The 22,293-nt window shown below is 43.8% G+C and overlaps 1 protein-coding gene across 1 annotated transcript in view; it reads left to right on the forward strand.

Annotated features, from left to right (window-relative positions):
• Positions 1 to 22,293, forward strand: part of LOC115469679 (adenylate cyclase type 10-like) — a 254,501-nt gene that overhangs the window by 119,558 nt on the left and 112,650 nt on the right. The window contains exons 11-12 of the mRNA XM_030202467.1: positions 13,706 to 13,895; positions 21,466 to 21,534. Of these exons, the coding sequence (XP_030058327.1) occupies positions 13,706 to 13,895; positions 21,466 to 21,534 (259 nt within the window). The remainder of the gene's footprint in view (positions 1 to 13,705; positions 13,896 to 21,465; positions 21,535 to 22,293) is intronic.

Raw genomic sequence — 22,293 nt, forward strand, 5'->3', positions numbered from 1 at the left:
AAAAAAACCTACTACACTTGTAAGATAACTAGGGCACGCAATAACGCAGTGCTCTATCAGACTTTGAAAACATTGGGCCCCATATTCAGACTGCAGGAATTAGCCCAGCTAACTCCCAGGGTTGGTACTGAGCTCAGATATTCAATGTTGGACCATTTCCAGTGACTGGCATTGAATATCTGGTTTACTTTTGGCTGGTTCAAACTTAACCAGCCAAGCCGATATTCAGCACTGGCCGGTTAAGTTTGAACCGGCCAAAGAATGGCCTAGTATTCACACGGCAAAATATGGCCTCCAATCTTGTGCTAAAAATTGGTGGGTAGCTGGTTATATTGTGTTATATAACTGGCTATCCACTAATCGCGAATTTTCAGCAGGTCATGGTCATCCATAGATAGCTGGTTTTGGGGCATTTAACTGGCCAGGTGCTGATCCTAGCCAGTTAAATGCTTCTGAATATCGAGGGATGGCAGTGGGGGGGTTGACTTCATCTCACTCTTCACACCATTATACTTCCCTCTGGTCAAGACCTTGCAGACTATTTTAACAAAAAAAAATGTTCTCTGCTATCCACTCTTCCAGCAGTCCTTAACCGTGGACAAGCTCAATCTAATTCCCAAAATACACTGCTGATCAGTTCTTTCTCATCTTTCAACATCCCCTCTAAGTCTCATTTATCTACCATTATCCATGGAATGAAACTTACCAAGGCCTCCCAATGACCCTATTCCCTCAAATCTCATAAAACAGTCTCTCTGCAAACTCAGCCCTTCTACACTCTCATCTGATGTTGTCCCTGATGCCTGAAAGACCCCACCAAGCCTCTGTGAGATAGCACCAACTTCCACGCAATTGCTAACTTCCCATCCTTATCAAGACTGTTGAGATGGTTATCCACTCAGAGCTCCATGATTTTCTTATAAAAACAAATACACTACATCCTAACCAAACCGGATTTTGATCACACCATACTATGAAGACCGACCTGCTAGGACTACCACTTACATTCATTGTCATCTAGACCAAAACAGTTAAGTGTTTTTACTTTCACTTGATCTCTCTGCCACCTTCGACTTAGTGGACCACACAATGCTGCTATAGACAGACTATATCAGAGAGGATTGCGAGATTTAGTTCTTGTATGGTTCAAATCATATCTTTCCATCTATGCTTCTGTGGTTCATTTTTAAAACTATGCATCGAAGCATTATCACTAACTTCCAGAGTCCCACAAGGTTCTATTTTGTCCCCCATGCTTTTCAACATCTTTCTTGCACCCCTCCTTACCCTTGCTCAATCCTTACATTTTACAGCTTACGTTTATGCAGATGACATTCAGTTTCTATACGTCCTAGACCCCAAAGATTCTCAAATGATCCATACTATTAACCACAACCTGACACAATTAACCAATTGGCTCCAAAACAATAAATTAGTCCTCATTCCAGATAAGTCTAGATATGATGTGCTGTCCTCAAACACCCCCAACACTACTCTTCCTCTTCCCTTCTCACTCTGTTCTGTCCCCATTCTGCAACACCCAAATGCAAAGATCATAGGCATTATCTGGGATGAAACACTCCTTTTCACCACAAATTACTACTGTTAAGAAAGTCCAGTCAATTAAATGTTTGATACACCCACCAGCTCTGAACATATTAGTCCACTCTTTTATCATTAGCCAACTCAATTACTGAAATGCAGTTTATAATGGTCTCAAAACTGGTGACAAATTATACAGAACACTGTCATAAAGTTAATTACAGGAGCTAAGAAATTTGACCATGTTACCGCTACCTCGTCGCATTGTCTGTAAAACTACACTTTTGGTATATAAAACCCACACATCTGGTGAACCCCTGTACTTCTCTCACCTACTGACTCCCTATTTCACCCAGAGAACCCTAATGTCATCATCCCAGAATCGCTTAGTAGTTCCCTCATTCAGAAAAATGTTTCACGAGCACACTAGTAAAGCTATCTTCTCAGTGCAAGGCTCTGAGAACTGGAACAAACTTGCACAGCTCCTCTGTCAACAAACATCACTCCAGAACTTTCAAACTGATCTTAAAACCATCCTTTTCACAGATGCATATGTTTAACACTTTTTCATCCCAGAGGTGAGCCTGAACGACTTCACCCCTTCTTTTATACCTTCCTTCACTGTACTATTGCTATTGTAGTTGTACCCTTTTACCCTTCTATTTGTGTCTTGCCCCTCCCCTTCCCTCTTCTTTTCACATTTTTAGATTATAAGCTGCCTAGATGTACTATTTGATGGTGGGATAGGAAGTCCTAAATAAACTTGAAACTTACAAAAGAACTCTCTTTCCTTCTACAGGCCTGTTATGATCTGCTAAGACTGGCAGGGGAATGACTGGGACTCGCTTCTGATTGGCCTGTTAAGGATTGAACTGACGTCTGAGGCAGCAGAAGTCAGATCTATTTAAACCTACCTCTCCCTACAGCCCATGCTTTAGTGTTGATTCCTGTCAGCTGAGCCTCTTGCCCTCTCTCTGTCTGTATTAGTAGCACACTGTGCATCCGTTGGAGTTTGCTTACTCTTCTTGTTGCTTGTAGCTTCTCTGTGTGCTGGTTGTTCCCTATGCTTGATTGTTTCCCTAGCCTAGCTGCTTTCCTTGATTACCTTGCTTCCGTTCACCTGTGGGTGCTCTGTTTGCTCTGTCTGTGTGTGCTGCTGAGTTCTGGTAAGAACATTGTTTGTTTCTCTCCTTTGTTAGCTTTAAACCTTTGACTGCAGTGTAAGCCCTGCTTCTTCCTGACATGTGTGTTAAAGCAGTCCTTCCCTATAGCCTGCTTTAACTGTTTGTCTCCTGATTTTTGTGAGCTTTGCTTCTTATCTGATTGGTGTATGTAAAGGCAGCTTTCCCTGTTTGCTTGCTTTCCCCTTTGTCTCTAGTGTCTGTTATTTGATTCTGTGGCACAGCCTTGTGTATTCTTATGAGTGGATTCCCTTGACCCTTTGAGTGCTGTGTAGCACAGCCTTGTGTATTCCTATTAGTGGTTTCCCTTTACCCTTGAGTGCTGTATGGTACAGCCTAGAGTGTTCCTATGAGTGGCTTCCCTTTTACCTTGAGTGCTGTGTGGCACAGCCTAGTGTATTTGAGTGCTATATGGTACAGTGTAGAATATTCCTGTGGAGCTTTGCTCTTGTACAGTCTGTGTCCCATTCTGTCCTCGGCTTTCCTTTTTCTCCTGTGGGCTTTGCTTCTGCTATCTGTGTAGCCTTTGTTTGCATTCTCTTCCTCTGGTCGTAGTCTGCACCTGCCAGCTTTTTGTCTGTCACCCTTCCCTTGTGTCACTAGCTAGCGCTGTGTGCGTTGCATGTGCTCCAGTCCCTTTTGGGACCCCTTTTTCCCTTCCCTAGTGTATGACTCAGTTCCAGTTCGGCCGTGAGGCCTGTACGCTTGGACTCTATATAAGTGGGTTCCCATTCGTCCATGAGGCCTGCCTGAGTGGTCTATCTCCCTTTTCTGGTGGTGCTAGTGGGTTGTCCTGAGTGTGCGGGGCTTTGTGGCCATGGGCTTGCTTAGCACCGGTTTGGTCTACCCTAGGCCTTGGCCAAGGTCCTTCCTAGCCTCGGCCTCGGCACAAGGGCTCACGAACAGTTTAACAAGGTCCATATGGTGAAACTCATTCCAAAATGTTAAATAGAAGTTTGCTTTATGGTGTGAGAGCAAGACCCTAGATCCCTTTTCTTGCCTTTCTTGCCGTACACAAAAACTGCTTGGACACCTTCTGCACCTTTCAGAGTCTGGTCTAAAAAACAATTCTGTAAAGGTTCACATCAGGGCAACTGGCTCTTACCATCACTGTATGGAAGGTATGTCCATTTCTATATAGCCTCTAGTTCACTTTATGACAGGTTTGCTGTTGATGAAACCCCCCATCAAAATTCTGACAGTGTCATGGGACCTTAATGTCATTCTCACCCATGTGAGGAAAGCTCCTTTTGAGTCACGACTCTTGCTACCTGAAGTACCTGATCTGGAAGGTCTTGTTTTTGGTGGTGGTAACTTCAGCACACAGGGTCAGCAAGCTTCAGGCCCCGGTAGCTGATCCCCCTTACACAAAGTTTCATCAGAACAGAGTAGTTCTCCACATACATCCTAAGTTCCTTCCTAAGATAGTGTTAGAATTCCAACTTAACCAGTCAATTTTCCTTCCTACTTTCTTCTCAAAACTGCATGACCATTCTGGTGAAAGCACACTGCACACATTGAACTGCAAGTGAGCCTTAGCCTTCTATATGGAACAAACTAAAACCTACCGACAGTCCACACAGCTTTTTCGACCTAACAGGATGAGGGCAGCCATCAGTAAATGTACTTTATCCAATTGGCTAGAAGATTGCATCTCCTTCACTTATGCCCAGGTTGGGCTCCTTCTAGAGGGTCATGTCATAGCTCACAATGTTAGAGCCATGGCTGTGTTTGTAGCCCACTTAAGAGCAGCCTCCATGGAGGCGATTTGCAAAGCTGCGATGTGGTCATCAGTCCACACATTTGTATCTTATTACTGCCTAGCAGGGGTGTAGCCAGACTTCGGCGGGAGGGGGGTCCAGAGCCCGAGGTGAGGGGGCACATTTTAGCCCCCCTGCGCCGCCGACCCCACCACCATTTTTGACCCCCCCCCCCACTGCCGCCACCACTGCCACCACCACCACCTTTGACCCCCCCCCCCGGCACCAACCCTTTCAACCACCTCTTCCCGCTGCCGCCAACCCTCCCCCGCCGCCGTCAGCATCAGGTACCTGTGCAGAAACTGTGTTCAGGGCATAAAGTAAGCTGAACTCTTTGGTGCAGAGGCTTGAGCAGCAAACAATCTGCAGATCTAACCCACTATAAGAAACGCCATGCTGTGTCAGATCAAAGTCCATCAAGCACAGTATTCTGCCTCCAACATTTTCTAATCTGAGCAAATCCCAAAACTTAGATCTGACTCATACAGTAGTCATTTCTAAGGATGAGCAATGGCTTTTTCAAGCCTAACTAGTTAATAAGTTTTTATGGACTTTTTTTCCAGGAAATTATCCAAACTTCTTTTGAATTCCACTATGTTAGTCACCTAGACCACATCCTCCGTCAACAGATTCTACAGTTTGATTATACACTTCATGGTGAAAAAACCTTCAACACTGTGCTTTTTAAGTTTCATGGTGTGTCCTCTTGATTTAGTGTTTGAAAGGTTAAAACAACCATTTGCTATTTAACAATTCCAACCCACTCACATGTTATCTTTTATTATTTCATCTCTGTTGTTCTTTTTCCAAATTGAGGAGCCCAAACTCATTTAGCTTTCTTCATAAGAGAGTTGTTCCATCCCCTTTATAATTTTTCTTGCCCTTCTCTGAACCTTTTCTAGTTTCTCTATATCCTTTTTGTAGGTGAAGTGACCAGAACTGCACATGCTGTATGGTTGCACTAGGGAACTATACATAGATATAATGATATTCTGTTTTGTTCTCCTTTTCTTTTCAAATAATCCCTCTTAAGTAGAGGAGTGTGGTAGCCGTGTTAGTCCACTCTTAAGGTTATCAATAGAAATCAAACAAAATAAAACATGGAAAAGAAAATAAGATGATACCTTTTTTATTGGACATACCTTAATAACTTCGAAAGCTAATCAAGAAATGTATTAAGGTATGTCCAATAAAAAAGGTATCATCTTATTTTCTTTTCCATGTTTTATTTTGTTTGATTTCTATTGATAACAAATAATCCCTAACATTCTATTTGTTATTTTTGCAGCCATGGCATACTGGGTTCAAAATTTTAACATATTGTATACACTAATTTCAAAGTCTTTTTTTTTTTCTTAGATGATGATTCCTAACTCAGAACACAACATTTCGTAACTGTGGTTGGGATTGAAGCCCTAAATAAGCTTCAGTAGCATGCACATCTCCAGAAATAGCAGCATTAGCTGCATAAAGTTGTCAAAAGTGTTCTTGAAAAATCTCTGATATCTCTTCCAGTTTAGATGTAACGTTCCCCCTAGGTGTTTGCAAAGCTGGAATATATTTAGAGTAACAGGAGGTCTTGTGACTCAGGCTAACATTCATTTTTCCCATACTTATAGAACTTATATTTATGGTATAGTAAAATTTTAGGGGTCCACTCGTGCAAAAACTTGTTGAGAGCAGCTCTGGTAGCCGATAAGGTCTCATAAATAGCTAACTTGAGATAGGCAATATATATTTGTTTAAAGACCCTCAGTTTTCACTCTAGGGTTTCTATGCCATCAGCCAAATGTTAGCACTCGCATATGCTATCAGGTCACCCCTGAGAACTGCCTTAGCTGTTGGCCAAAATAGCATAGGATTATCTTTATATTGCTGGTTATGTTTCACAAACGCCTCACATTTTGCACCCAAAAATTGTAAGAACTCAATGAAATGAAAAAGATAAGTGGGAAAACGCCAGCCCAGACTTTGAAAGAAATAGGGCTCCGCATTCAACTCCACCTGAATGATAGCATGATCTGAAATTTCTTCTGGCTCTATAACCACTGACAGCACATGAGGGAACAAAGAACGATGCACAAAAATATAATCAAGGCACGACATTGAGCTATGCGCCCTTGAGTATGTGTAAATTCTCTCTCCTCAGGGTACAAAAGGCACCATGGATCAAGCAAATCCAAGTCCCAACAAAAATTCCCCAGTGCCCGTGGGCCCCCTACCTGCATACCTGGCCTGAAAGCCGAGTGATCCATTCTAGAGTCCGGGACCAAAATCATATCCCCAGCCACGATGATAGATTTATCACCATATTTCAAACATAATTGGGTCAGGTGAGAAAAGAACTTACTATCAAAGGTGAGAGGGCCATAGACTACCACTAATATTATAATTCTACCCTGCAGGTTAAGTTGCAATCCCAAATAGCGACCTTCCAAATCTTTAAAGAACAACTCTGCCCGGCAAGCCAGAGATTTATGAATCAATACTACAACCCCTCCTCGGCGTCCTGCCACCAGAGAACAATGCATCTCTCCGACCCAAACGGCCCCATAGCTTTGTCTACCTTCAGATTCTCCAGCTGTTTATAAACTCTTTCTTCTGTAAACGGCGCAGTATCCACTCCATTCCCAAATATTCGTTCAGCAGCCAACTGCGGTCTTTCACCAGGATTTTCCTCTGTGAACACCGAAGAGAAGTAATTGTTTAGCACATTCGCTTTATCCTCCTCACTTTCCACATAACCATTCTCAGTATCTTTCAGTCTCGCAATTCCATTCCTATCTGAAAAAGGTCTTGTCACCTCTCTTTACATCTTTAGCCATTTTTTCTTCCGCTCGCACTTTCGCTAGCCGTATTTCCCTCTTCACTTCTTTGCGTTTAACCCGATAATCTTTTCTGTGATCCTCTCGTTGCGTTCTTTTGTATTTCTTGAACAAAGCCTCTTTTGCTCTTATTTTTTCAGCTACTTGGTTGGAAAACTATATAGGCTTCTTGTTTCTCTTGGTTTTGTTTATTTTCCTCGCGTAAAGATCAGTCGCCATATTAATAGCAGCCTTCGGCTTTGACCACTGATGTTCCACTTCTCCTACACCTTCCCACTTCAACAGCTCCTTTTTCAGGTATTCCCCCATTTTATCAAAATCAGTACATCTGAAATCCAGTACTTTTAGTTTTGTGCATGCACACTGCGCCTTTGCCCTTATATTAAACCATACAGTGTGATGATCACTATTACATAGGTGGGCACGCACTCGGATATTAGAAACACTTCCTCCATTCGTGAGCACTAGATCCAGCATTGACCCTTCCCTCGTGGGTTCTGTCACCATTTGTCTGAGCAAGGCACTTTGACAGGCGTCCACAATCTCCCTACTTCTTTCTGATTCCGCAGATGGGACATTCCAATCCACATTAGACAAGTTGAAATCTCCCAACAGTAGCACCTCCCCTTTCATACTAATCTTTTGAATATCCTCTATCAGATCCTTGTCTAGTTTCTCTATTGTAACTTTTCACAATCCTCCCACGATTTAACTACTTTGAATAACTTTGTGTCGTCAGCAAATGTAATTACCTCACTAGTTACTCCCATCTCTAGGTCATTTATAAAGATGTTAAAAAGCAGCGGTCCCAGCACAGACCCCTGGGGAACCCCACTAACTACCCTTCTCCATTGAGAATACTGACCATTTAACCCTGCTCTCTGTTTTCTATCTTTTAACCAGTTTTTAATCCACAATGGGACGCTACCTCCTAACCCATGACTCTCCAATTTCTTCTGGAGTCTTTCATGAGGTACTTTGTCAAACGCCTTCTGAAAATCCAGATACACAATATCAACCGGCTCGCCTTTATCCACATGTTTGTTCACTCCTTCAAAGAAATGTAATAGGTTGGTGAGGCAAAATTTCCCTTCTCTAAATCCATGTTGGCTTTGTCTCATTACACAATGCTTTTGAATATGGTCTGTAATTTTGTTCTTTATAATAGTCTCTACCATTTTGCCCGGCACCGACATCAGACTCACTGGTCTATAATTTCCCGGATCTCCCCTGGAACCTTTTTTAAAAAATCGGCGTTACATTGGCCACCCTCCAAACTTCCGGTACCACGCTCGATTTTAAGGATAAATTACAAATGACTAAAAATAGTTCCGTAAGTTCATTTTTCAGTTCTGTTAGTACTCTGGGATGAATACCATCCGGTCCAGGAGATTTGCTACTCTTCAGTTTGTCAAATTGCCCCATTACATCCTCTAGATCTATAGAGATTTCATTCAGTTTCTCCAACTCGTCAGCTTTGAATACCATTTCTGGCACCAGTATCTCTCCCAAATCTTCCTTGGTGAAGACCGAATCAAAGGATTCATTTAATCTCTACGCTACGGCTTTGTTTTCCCTGATCGTCCATCTTACCCCTCGATCATCTAGCGGTGCAACCGATTCTTTTGCTGGCTTCCTGCTTTTAATATACCTAAAAAAAAATTTTTACTATGTGTTTTTGCCTCCAGCTCAATCTTTTTTTTCAAAGTCCCTGTTTGCCTTCCTTATCAGTGCTTTGCATTTGACATGACATTCCTTATGCTGCTGCTTCTTATTTTCAGTCGGTTGCTTCTTCCATTTTCTGAAGGATTTTCTTTTAGCTCTAATAGCTTCCTTCACCTCACTTTTTAACCATGCCGGCTGTCATTTGGTCTTCCGTCCTCCTTTTTAATATGCAGAATATATTTGGCCTGGGCTTCCAGGATGGTGTTTTTGGACAGCATCCACGCCTGATGTAAATTTTTGACCCTCGAAGCTGCTCCTCTAATTTATTTTTCACCGTTCTTCTCATTTTATCATAGTCTCCTTTTTTTAAAGTTAAACGCTAACATATTGAATTTCCTGTGTATACTTACTTCAAAGCTAATATCAAATTTGATATTATGATTACTGTTATCAAGCGGCCCCAGCACCATTACCTCCCACACCAGATCATGTGCTCCACTAAGGACTAGGTCTAGAGTTGTTCCTGCTCTCGTTGACTCCTGTACCAGCTGCTCCATAAAGCAGTCCTTGATTTCATCAAGGAATTTTACCTCCCTAGCATGCCTCGATGTTACATTTACCTAGTCAATATTGGGGTAATTGAAATCACTATAATTATCCGGAATGAGTAGGATCTACAATCAATAATATTTCACTATCCTACCTATTATGCAACGTGTTTGAGGGACACACTGGTAGATAACATAAGAAAGTGGAGAAAAAAAGTGGAGAAAAAAAAGACCTCAGGTCATTCGGCTGCTCCTCGTTCTTAAAGGACAAGCCTTTTGTGTAATGAGGAAGCCTTATCAGTCATAGGTCTTCAAAAAAACTCCACATACTAAATTTCTCATAAACTTTACCATGAATCCCAACAAGCAGATGCATAGGAGACAAAATTTTCAAATATATTCAAGCTTGGCAAGCTTGGTAATTGAAATCACCCATTATTATCGTGTTGCCCAGTTTGTTTGCCTCCCTAATTTCCTTTAACATTTCTACATTTGTCTGTTCATCCTGGCCAGGCAGACGGTAGTACACTCCTATCATTATCTTTTTCCCCTTGACACATGGAATTTCAGGGATTCCAAGATGTGTTTTGTTTCCTGCAGAATTTTCAATCTATTTGATTCAAGTTTCTCCTTAATATACATTGCTACCCCTCCACCAATTCGATCCACTCTATCACTGCAATATAATTTTTAACACTAGTATGACAGTGTCCCACTGGTTATCCTCTTTCCACCAGGTCTCAGAGATGCCTATTATATCTAATTTTTCATTTAGTGCAATATATTCTAACTCTCCCATCTTATTTCTTAGGCTTCTAGCATTTGCATATAGATATTTCAAACTATGTTTGTTGTTCCTATTTACATCATGCTCAGTAGACAGTATTAATTTTGCAATCTTTTGTCTGATTTTTATTTTTATTTAAGGACGCCTGATCTACTACGGTCTCTTTTGCCAACTCACTATCGGGATACCCTATCTTCCCTGTTATGGTGATAGCTTTGAAAGATACCTTATCCCAAACCATGCGCTTTTGAGCAGTTATCAGCCTTCCCCCAGTTTCTAGTTTAAAAGCTGATCTCCTTTTTTAATGCCGATGCCAGCAGCCTGGTCCCACCCTGGTTAAAGTGGAGCCCATTCTTTCGGAATAGGCTCCCCCTTCCCCAGAATGTTGCCCAGTTCCTAATAAATCTAAAACCCTCCTCCCTGCACCTTTGCCTCATCCACGCATTGAGACTCCTTAGCTCTTTCTGTCTCTTGGGCCCTGTGCGTGGAACGGGTAGCACTTCAGAAAATGCTACCCTAGAGGTTCTGGATTTGAGCTTTTTACCTAAGTGCCTACATTTGGCTTCCAGAACCTCTCTCCTACATTTTCCTATGTCGTTGGTACCCACATGTACCAAGACAACCGACTCCTCCCCAGCACTATCTAAAATCCTACCTAGATGATGTGTGAGGTCCGCCACCTTCGCACCAGGCAGGCAAGTCACCAGGCGATCCTCATGTCCACCAGCCACCCAGCTATCTATATGCCTAATGATTGAATTACCAACTACAACGGCTGTCCTAACCCTTCCCTCCTGGGCAACAATTGGAGATGTATCCTCGGTATGAGAGCATAGTACATCCCCTGGTGGGCAGTTCCTGGCTACAGGAGTACTTCCTACTTCACCAGGGTGATGCTCTCCTTCTAGGAGACCTCCCTCCTCCAAGGTAGCACAGGGGCTACCAGACTGGAGGTGGGACTTCTCTACAACATCCCTGTAGGTCTCCCTCAGCTCCACCAAGTCTGCTACTCTAGCCTCAAGAGAACGGACACCTTCTCTGACAGCTAGGAGTTCTTTGCATCGGGCATACACATATGATATCTCACCAACTGGGAGATAATCATACATGTGGCACTCAATGCAAAAGACTGGATAGCACCCCTCTTGCTGCTGGACTGCTGACTCCGTCTTAGTATTTTTGAGTTTTTCAATAATTTAAAACTTGCTAAAGTATTAAGGATATTTGTCTAATATAAAAATGTCTTTTAGTTTATATAGAGGGGCATAATCGAACGCAAACGCCCATGTGTAAGAACGTCCATCTCCGAGAACAGGTCCGTGAAGGGGTTGGGCGAATCGTATTTTCGAAAAAGATGGATGTTTGTCTTTAGTTTTGCAAATACAGTTTGTGCCAGGCAAATGCATTGGATGTGGGCATTTTTGAGATGTGGGCGTTTGTTTGAGCTGGGCGTTTTCGGTTTTCAGCGATAATTGAAACCGAGGCGTCCCAGCTCAAAAACGACCAAATCCAAGGCTTTGGGTCGTGGGAGGGGCCAGGATTCGTAGTGCACTGGTCCCCCTCGCATGCCAGGACACCAACCCGGCACCCTAGGGGGCACTTTTAAAAAATAGGAAAAAACATTAAATTACCTCCCAGGTGCATAGCTCCTTTTCCTTGTGTGCTGAGACCCCCAAATCCCCCCCAAACCCACTCCCCACAACTCAACACCATTACCATAGCACTTAATGGTGAAGGGGAGCACCTACATGTGGGTACAGTGGGTTTTTTTTGGGGGGGAGGGGTTAGTGGGCTCCCATTTACCACCACAAGTGTTATAGGTAGGGGGGGATGGGCCTGGGTCCGCCTGCCTGAAGTGCACTGCATTACCCACTAAAAGTGCTCCAGGGACAGGACTTGTTGCTGCTGTATAACCTTGGCACAGCAGTTCACACCGTAAGACTAATCTCGCTGAAAACGTCCTTTATTTCAATAACCGCGTTTACTCACAGTTAACTGCAGATCAGAGGTTGTGCCCCACTGGCAACGAGTCTCCCTGGTACTAAGATTAGCAGTAGCTCAGAGCTGGCAGAATGGTGTACAATGCCCTCTTTCAGCAACATTCTAGGTAAGAACTAAGTTCTATAATGTGGCTAACACACGAAAGGGATCTAAAACGGACTTACAAAAATGGCCACTACCTCGTGGACTACCGGAAACAAAACAGGGCACACTCTGACCCAGTAAGCAGGGGGGAAAGCACCATGGTAGAAGAGCCTACCAACTACTAACATCGTGAGACTGTAACACAAGCTAGTGAAATCAGGGAGCCCAATACCCTACACCCACCACAATGCAATGCTGATGTGACCCTGCAGTGCACCCGAGAGCCACATCTGACCCAGGGAAAGGCTGTGAGAGGATCGAACACATTCTGCTGTCATGGAGGTGGGTACGGAATTTGAGGGTGGCATAGAGGCTGGGAAATAAGGTTTTTGCAAGTGGTTTTTTTTTGGTGGGAGGGGGTTAGTGATCACTGGGGGAGACAGGGGAGGTCATCCCCGATTCCCTCCGGTGGTCATCTGGTCATTTAGGGCACTTTTTTGGGACCTGTTTGTGAGAAAAAAGGGTCCAAAAAAGTGTCCTTCTCGCTAAAAACGCCTTTCTTTTTTCCATTATCGGCTGAGGGCGCCTATCTCTGCTTGGCTGATAACCACGCCCCAGTCCCGCCTTCACCACGCCTCTAACACGCCCCCATCAACTTTATTCATTCCCGCAACAGAGTGCAGTTGAAGACGACCAAAATCGGCTTTTGATTATACCGATTTGGCCGCCCACAGGAAACGGACGCCCATCTCCCGAACATGGGCGTTTTTCTCCTTTCGAAAATAAGTAGGATAGTATATTGTGTGATTTATTTAGTGTTTCTTTCTTAGATGGTAATGAAATGTATTTAAAACTCTGTAAGAGCACTCCTTGCTTGTTACCCTAATTACAATAACTGACTATAAATGAAGAGTTGTCCTAGGGGTGGGCGGGAAGACTAAACTAGATCCTGCCATGCCTTCTAGAGGCTATCTGTTAATGCTGTGGTACAAAGTTCAAGTTTTAAAACTAAGGGGAAAAGACTATGGAGATTAGTTGATAACATTTGCTTTTTTATATTTTTATTCTGCCTATCACTAACCTACAATTCCTCATTTAAACCCCAGTCTTTAAGTTCCCAAAGCACAAAGCAAAATAGTGTTCACTTACCAGAGAAATGTCTTCTTCTCTCAGAACATCTCAGAAAGAAAGTTCAGTGGGACCTTTCCTCTTTATATAGTTTTGAATGTGTGTGTGTGTACATATAGATAGATAGATAGACAGACAGACAGACAAAATGCTCTTAATTCCCTTGTTTTTCTCTTTGAGATAGTTATTGGTAGAAAAGTAAGCCTGGCAGCAAGCATGACAATGCATTATCCTGGACTTGTATCTTGTGATGAAGACACTTACAGGAACTGTAAGATGCCACCTTATTTCTTCAGTGAGCTGCCCAGTAAAGTCATGAAAGGAGTGGAGAAACCTGGCACCATATATGAATATCTTGGCAATGAAAAGAAAACGTGAGTGCAGATTTCTCTTCATACGGTTTCTTTCTATCTACAGTTTTCATCAGACTGTATACCATCTTACTCAGTATTTTGTAATTCAAACTTTTACCTATTTGGGTTCTTTATTCATGATGTCTCCTTTTGCTATCATCATCTGTCTTGTCCTAACCGTATGTGATAGTGTGAGTGAGTATTGGGGATGTTGGGGCTTTAAACACATAGCCAATCACAATTTAAAGATTTGCTGGAAACAGAAAGAAAATATGCAAAGTTGGAAATTTAACTTCTTTGTCAGAGGGGTCAGAGTTGTGTGCTTGATTCCCACTGTGAGTGGTTGGAGTTACTGTTTTATTTCCCCTGCCATAGCAGCTGCAATGTGCTAGGTAGGTGTGTGTAACATGCTGGACACTTTCTATTGGCCACTGGAGGATGCTGTTCTAAGGACTCCCCCACCACCTTTCCATGTCATCTCATAGGTTGCGAGCAGCTGCAACACATTTTAATGGATATGGAGTTGTGGTCACACTGTAACAAGGGTAGCTGCATACTCATACCTCGATTGGGGACAGAGCTGTTATAGGGGTGCTATGTCTGTGGTACTTAAGTTGGGCCCTGAGGCACTGCCTCATGTGCTGGATTAAAGTACTACTACTACTACTTATCATTTCTATAGCACTACTAGGCGTACGCAGCGCTGTACACTTGAACATGAAGAGACAGTCCCTGCTTGACAGAGCTTACAATCTAATTAGGACAGACAAACAGGACAAACAAGAGATAAGGGAATATTAAAGTGAGGATGATAAAATAAGGGTTCTGAACAAGTGAATAAGGTTAGGAGTTAAAAGCAGGATCAAAAGGTGGGCTTTTAGCTTAGATTTGAAGAGGGCCAGACATGGAGCTTGACGTACCGGCTCAGGAAGTCTATTCCAGGCATATGGTGCAGCAAGATAAAAGGAACGGAGTCTGGAGTTAGAAGTGGAGGAGAAGGGTGCAGATAAGAGATTTACCCATTGAACGGATTACCCGGGGAGGAATGTAGGGACAGAGGAGAGTGGAGAGGTACTGAGGAGCTGCAGAGTGAATGCACTTATAGGTCAATAAGAGGAGTTTGAACAGTATGCGGAAACAGATAGGAAGCCAGTGAAGTGACTTGAGGAGAGGGCTAATATGAGCATAACGACACTGGCGGAATATTAGTCGTGCAGCAGAATTTTGAACAGATTGAAGAGGAGAGAGATGGCTAAGTGGGAGACCTGTTAGAAGCAAGTTGCAATAGTCTAAGTGAGAGGTGATAAGAGTGTGGATGAGGGTTCTGGTAGTGTGCTCAGAAAGGAAAGGGCAAATTTTGGTGATATTATCGACAGGTTTTAGCAGTCTGCTGAATATGTGCAGAGAAGGAGAGGGAGGAGTTGAAGATGACCCCAAGGTTACGAGCTGATGAGACAGGAAGGATGAGAGTATTATCCTCAGAAATAGAGAATGGGGGAGGAGGAGAGGTGGTACCAGAAGATTGGAGGGTGGCCAATGTACACCCATTTTTAGTTTAAATCTTTTTTATTGACTGAAAGAGCAATGCAAACCAACATTAACTTCCACATTAACATTGTACAAGTATCAATTAAAAAGAGAAAAAAACAATAAGATCTTCTAACAGTCCAGTCAATTAAGTTTTTCTTTTTATCCCCCCGCCCCCCCTCCCCTTCCCTAAACCCTCTGCTTTATAGTTCAACATTTTATTGTGACCATACATAATTCTCCATTTATTCATAATTCCCATTACATATTCATCCTCTTTCAATACCGTCCTCATTCCTATCTCTTATGGTCCCACTAGGAACAAATATTATAATATAAGAAAAAAAAAAAAAAAAAATCCCTCTTTACAGTCTATTCAACAGGAAACTGCGGGCTCTTGAGGATAATGATTGTATGTACATTTCCCAGATTCCCAAAAACACCTTTCTTCTCTTGGGGGAAGATCCCACCACCCTTCTTTCCTGCAAAAGCAAGTCATATAATCGGTTTCTCCAGTGCCAATAATCTGGCGGCTCCTCTGTCATCCAGCCATTCAAAATAAGCTTCTTTCCCAGTATGCTAGCCTTGCGGATGAACTGCCGAGCCCCTTTCTGCGGAACTGCTAATGTTTCATATTGATCTAACAAGACATGTACACCCATTTTTAAAAAAGGTTCCAGGGGAGATCCGTGAAATTATAGACCGGTGAGTCTGACGTCGGTGCCGGGGAAAATGGAAGAGGCTATTATTAAAAACAAAATTACAGGGCACATCCAAGGACATGGATTACTGAGACCGAGTCAGCACGGCTTTTGTGTGGGGAAATCTTGCCTGACCAATTTCCTTCAATTCTTTGAAGGAGTAAACAAACATGTGGACAAAGCGGAGCCGGTTGATATTGTGTATCTGGATTTTCAAAAGGCGTTTGACAAGATACCTCATGAAAGGCTACAGAGGAAATTGGAGGGTCACGGGATAGGAGGAAAAGTCCTATTGTGGATTAAAAACTGGTTGAAGGATAGGAAACAGAGAGGGGGTTAAATGGGCAGTATTCACAATGGAGCAGGGTAATTAGTGGGGTTCTTCAGGGGTCTGTGCTAGGACCGCTGCTTTTTAATATATTTATAAATGATTTAGAGATGGGAGTAACTAGCGAGGTAATTAAATTTGCTGATGACACAAAGTTATTCAAAGTCGTTAACACGTGACAGGATTGTGAAAAATTACAGAAGGACCTTACGAGACTGGGAGACTGGGCGGCTAGATGGCAGATGACGTTTAATGTGAGCAAGTGCAAGGTGATGCATGTGGGAAAAAAAAGAACCCGAATTATAGCTAGGTCATGCAAGGTTCCACGTTAGGAGTTATGGACCAAGAAAGGGATCTGGGTGTCATCGTCGATAATACACTGAAACCTTCTGCTCAATGTGCTGCTGCGGCTCGGAAAGCGAATAGAATGTTGGGTATTATTAGGAAAGGTATGGAAAACAAGTGTGAGGATGTTATAATGCCATTATATCGCTCCATGGTGCGACTGCACCTTGAGTATTGTGTTCAATTCTGGTCGCCGCATCTCAAGAAAGATATAGTGGAACTGGAAAAGGTGCAGCGAAGGGCAACTAAAATGATAGCGGGGATGGGACGACTTCCCTTTGAAGAAAGACTAAGGAGGCTAGGGCTTTTCAGCTTGGAGAAGAGATGGCTGAGGGGAGACATGATAGAGGTATACAAAATAATGAGTGGAGTGGAACAGGTGGATGTGAAGCGTCTGTTCACGCTTTCCAAAAATACTAGGAATAGGGGGCATTAGATGAAACTACAGTGTTGAAAATTTAAAACAAATCGGAGAAAATGTTTCTTCACCCAACGCGTAATTAAACTCTGGAATTCGTTGCCGGAAAACATGGTGAAGGCGGTTAGCTTGGCAGAGTTTAAAAAGGGGTTAGACGGTTTCTTAAAGGACAAGTCCATAAACCGCTACTAAATGGACTTGGGAAAAATCCACAATTCCAGGAATAACATGTATAGAATGTTTGTACGTTTGGGAAGCTTGCCAGGTGCCCTTGGCCTGGATTGGCCGCTGTCGTGGATAGGATGCTGGGCTCGATGGACCCTTGGTCTTTTCCCAGTGTGGCATTACTTATGTACTTATGTACTAGAGGGAAAGATGATAAGCTCAGTATTGGTCATGTTTAGTTTCAGATGGCGCTGAGACATCCAGGCAGCAATGTCAGACAGGCAGGCTGATACTTTGGCCTGGATTTCGGCTGAGATTTCTGGTGTGCAGAGGTAGATCTGGGAGTCATCAGCGTAAAGATGATACAGAAAACCATGGGATGAGATCAGAGTACCAAGGGAAGAAGTATAGATGGAGAAAAGAAGAGGTCCCAGGACAGATCCCTGAGGTACACCAACTGACAGTGGGATAGAAGTAGAGGAGGATCTACTATACACTAAAGGTGCACTGGGAGAGATAAAAAGAAAACCAGGAAAGAACAGAGCCCTGAAATCCAAGTGAGGACAGCGTATCAAGGAGTAGGCTGTGATCAACAGTGTCAAAAGCAGCAGATAGATCGAGAAGGATGAGAATAGACCTTTGGATCTGGCCAGGAACAGATCATTGGAGACTTTAGCAAGCACTGTTTCAGTTGAACGAAGTGGATCAAGAATAGCTTGAGATGAAAGAAAGTCAAGGCAATGGCAGTGAACAGCACGTTCAAGTATCTTGGATAGGAAAGGGAGGAGGGAGATGGGGCAATAGTTGGAAGGACAGGTAGGGTCCAATGAAGGTTTTTTTAAGGACTGGTGTGACTACGGCATGTTTGAAGGCATCAGGAACAGTCGCAGTGGAAAGTAAAAGATTGAGGATATGACAGATAAAAGGGATGACAGTAGGAGAGATAGTGTTAAGTAGATGGGTGGGAATAGAATCAGAGGAACAGGTACTTAGTTTCGAGGAGGAAATAAGATGTGTAGTTTCCTCTTAAGTGATTACAGAAAAGGAAGAAAAGGAGGCAGGGGTTGGAGGGCTGAGAGAATGGACTAAGGGAAGGAGAGGTGGAGGTGACCTGGTTGAGAATTCAAGTTTAATCTTGTGAACCTTATCATGAAAGAACTCAGCCAGAGTCTGGGGGGAAAGTGAAGGGGGAGTCGGAGGTGAAGGCACTTTGAGGAGAGAGTTCAGTGTGGCAAAGAGATATTGAGGGTTTGAGCCAAGAGAATTTGTCAACTGGATGTAATAGTCCTGTTTGGCAAGTAAAAGAGCAGACTGGAAGGAGGTCAGCAAGAATTTGAAATGTATGAAGTCAGCATGGGCACGGGATTTCAGCTAAAGGCGCTTGGCAGAGCGGGCACAGGAACGTAGGTAGTAGATTCTAGAGGTCAGCCAAGGCTGGGGTTTAGTACGTTTTACAGAACGGGGAATGGGAGGAGCGAGAGTATCCAGAGCAGAGGAGAGAATAGTATTATAGGAAGACACAGCCTCATTGACAGACTTGGCTAACATAGTGGTAGAGAAGAGATTTGAAACACTGGAGGACAGAGTAGAAGGGTCAATAGCCTGAAGATTCCTAAATGTATTGGTTAAGATTCGAGGGTGTTTAAGTGTGAAAGTTATCAGATGATGGTCATAGAGGGGAAGAGGCACAAAAACTGGAGAGTAAGCAGTTTGAGAAGAGGATAAGATCAAGACAGTGGCCATTCTGGTGAGTGGGGGCAGTGGAGCACTTGATTGAAAGAGGATGTTAAAGTAAGAAACTGAGAAGCATGAGGGATCATTAGCATGAATGTTAAAATCCTCAAGAATGAGGGAAGGAGATGAAGGTTCAAGGAAAAAGGAAAGCCAGGCATCAAAGTCAGTGAGAAAGGAAGAAAGGGACTTATCAGGGGGTCGATAAATGACTGCTACTCGGAGAGGCAGAGGAGCAAATGGATGGAGTGGACTTCGAAGGAAGAAAAACAGTGAGACTGAGGTGGAAGAAGAGGTTGAAATCTACAAGAGGGTGAAAGTAGTAGCCCGACACCACCTCCGCAGGCAACCGGGCAAGGAGTATAGGAGAAAAAATAACCTCCATGGCATAGGGCCGTGACTTAAGCAGAGTCTTCAGGGTAAAGCCAAGTTTCAGTTAGGGCAAGCAGATGGAGAGTACGAGAGATAAAGAGGTCATGAATGTAGGAAAGTTTGTTACAGACAGAGCGAGCATTCCACAGAGCGCAAGAGAAAGGCAGGGAAGAAGGGGGGAGGGGAGGAACAGAAATTAGATTGGAGATATCACGGTGTGACCTGCACAAATAGGTTGAGAGCTGTTGTGGAGGAACAGGATTGGGATTAATGTCCCCAGTGGAGAGCAGGAGAAGGAGCAAGAGAGTACGGAGAAGAGTAGGAGAGGTATGACGACAGCGACGAAGGCGAGATGTACTCAGATAGAAAGGAGATGGATGAATGGAAGGAAGGAAATGTTGAAGGTTGAGAGCTGAGAAAAAGGAAGAGGAAAAAAGAGATGGTGAGACGATGAATACAGAGGGTGGACAATGTGTTCCAGCAGTGTACAGTGGTTTCAGATGGAGAAACAGATTAGGAAGGGACAGTACCAAGAAGAAAAAGTGTACTGGAGCCATAAGTAGTAACTGGGAGAAAAATAAAAATAAATGTAAAGAGAAAAATGCCCTGCGCGCCGTACCTTGATCAGAGGCCCTGAGTGGATCGGAGTGGACTTGGGAATCACCCCGGAGAAGGCTGTAAAGGATATGCAGATGAGCTACAAGTCCTCCACAGCACCTGAAAGGCAGCCAGTGGTAGAGCTGGGAACAGTGGTGTGCTGGTAAATGTTTAACAACAGGCTCTCTCCCCGGTCCCCCTCTGCACCCCCCCAAATTGGCTATAGCCGGGGCGAGAGCCTGGGGGGGGGGGGCAATGCATTACTCCAGAAAAAAAAATTAAATGATCCCAGGTTCCAATCTAATTCATGTTTAATGTGGGATAAAATGCCATAAACAAGTAAATAAATATAAACTTTTAATGTTGAGCACCTGATTCTCAAAGTGAACATATTCCAAACACTATAATGAAAATAAAATGATTTTTTTTCTACCTTTGTTGTTGGGTGACTGTTTTTTTGATCATGCTGGCCCAGTATCCGATTCTGCTGCTATCTGTCCTCTTAACTCCGTTTCCAGGGCTTCCTTTCCATTTATTTCTTTCCTTTCCTCCTTTCTTCTTCATTTCTGGTCCTCAGCTTCTGCCTATTTTCTTCATCCATGTGCAGTTTTTCTCCTCTCTTCCTTTTCCCTCATTTCATCTCCTTCCTCACTCTTCCCTCCCCTCCATCCATGTCCAGCATTTATTCTCTCTCCCCTCCTCTCCCCTGCCCTCCATCCACCCATGTCCAGCAACCCTTCTCTCCCCCTGCCCTGCACTTCCAATCAACTTTGAAAAAGAAGCGGGCCACTTCTTACGCATTTCGTATTTTTAATACTCACGTTTTAGTCGCAACTAAAAAAAAAACATGTAATAAGCGGTTGAACGCGCATATATAGTAATAATGTTATTATTAGCTGAAATTATATAAACCTGATGTTCTCCAGATCTTGCTTTATGCTCGGCAGCGATACAATTTGCCAGGGTTGGAGACACTTTTGACTGCAGATAAAATCAAGACCACTTGGTTCAACCAAGAACTATAACCTCTTATGTTGGGCAGCTTATTGGTAAAATAATTTCACTGCCCTTAGCAGAACGTTATAGTGGGAAAAAAACACACTCAGGAAGATTTTTACGAATACTAGCATGTGGTGAAGCTTCCACGATCTTTAGTACTGCATGCGCTCTGCTGGTGTTTCTAGCATTTGTACCATGAGAGATGTTTGTGTAGCAACTCACCCCCCGCCCGGCCGGTTCCAGGCACAGGGAGCGAGGCTGTGCCGGGCTGCGGCTCCTAAAGGCGCCCGATTCCACTAACCCCCTGGCATTCGCCGATCCCCGTACACGACTAACCCCCACACAGTTTACCTTCAATTCGTCCCGCGAGTTAAATAATAAGTTTTTCTCCTTCTGTTTGATTTTCAGTCACTCACAGGATCATTTTCTGCAGAAGAAGCAGCAGCGACAGAAGTTCTACCTACAAGTGCAACAGCAGTAACTCTCTTCCACCTAGCCACCTGGGGGGGTGCACGGGGAGATGGGTGGGGGCGGAGAGGAGCACACTTCTTCAAATCCACATCTTCGGGGGGTGAGGGGAAGGGGTAAACAAAACAAAATGCGGAAAATGGGGAGGGGTGAGCACCTCGGTGGAGGGGCGATTGCAGGGTGCTTCCAGCCACCTCGGCGCTTCCCTGCGTTGCCTTTTGTGATTCTCGGGACCGCAAGGAGAGCGTCGCAAGCTCCGTCCCGCTGCAAATGTCTGACCAATGGAAGGCAGCCGTCGCGTGCTCTCCCGCCTATCCGAAGGGGGCAGCCTCCCCCTCCTCTAAACGCAGACCCAGGGGAGAGTCAGCGCTGGTAGCGGGCAGGCAAGACTGCCTGCCCCGAAGAATTAGAAGTCAAGTCGGTGACGTGATCGATCGGGAGGGAGGAGAGCCGGCTCGCACTAGGGAACAACTGGCTTGCAAGTCGGCACAAAATTTAACAACCGGCTCTTGCGAGCCAGTGCAAGCCGGCTCCAGCACACCACTGGCTGGGAACCTCTCAGCTGAGGAAAGGCTTACCAGGGGTTAGGCCAAAGCCAGCATTCCTCCTCCTGAGGAATTGGAGAAAATATTTCTTCACTCAGTGTGTAACTGGAATTCGTTGCCAGAGAATGTGCTCAAAGCAGTTAGCTTAGTGGGGTTTAAAAAAGGTTTGGATAACTTCCTAAAAGAAAAGTCCATAAGCCACTATTAAAATGGACTTGGGGAA

This window comes from Microcaecilia unicolor, chromosome 4, assembly GCF_901765095.1.
Source record: "Microcaecilia unicolor chromosome 4, aMicUni1.1, whole genome shotgun sequence".
NCBI lineage: Eukaryota > Metazoa > Chordata > Amphibia > Gymnophiona > Siphonopidae > Microcaecilia > Microcaecilia unicolor.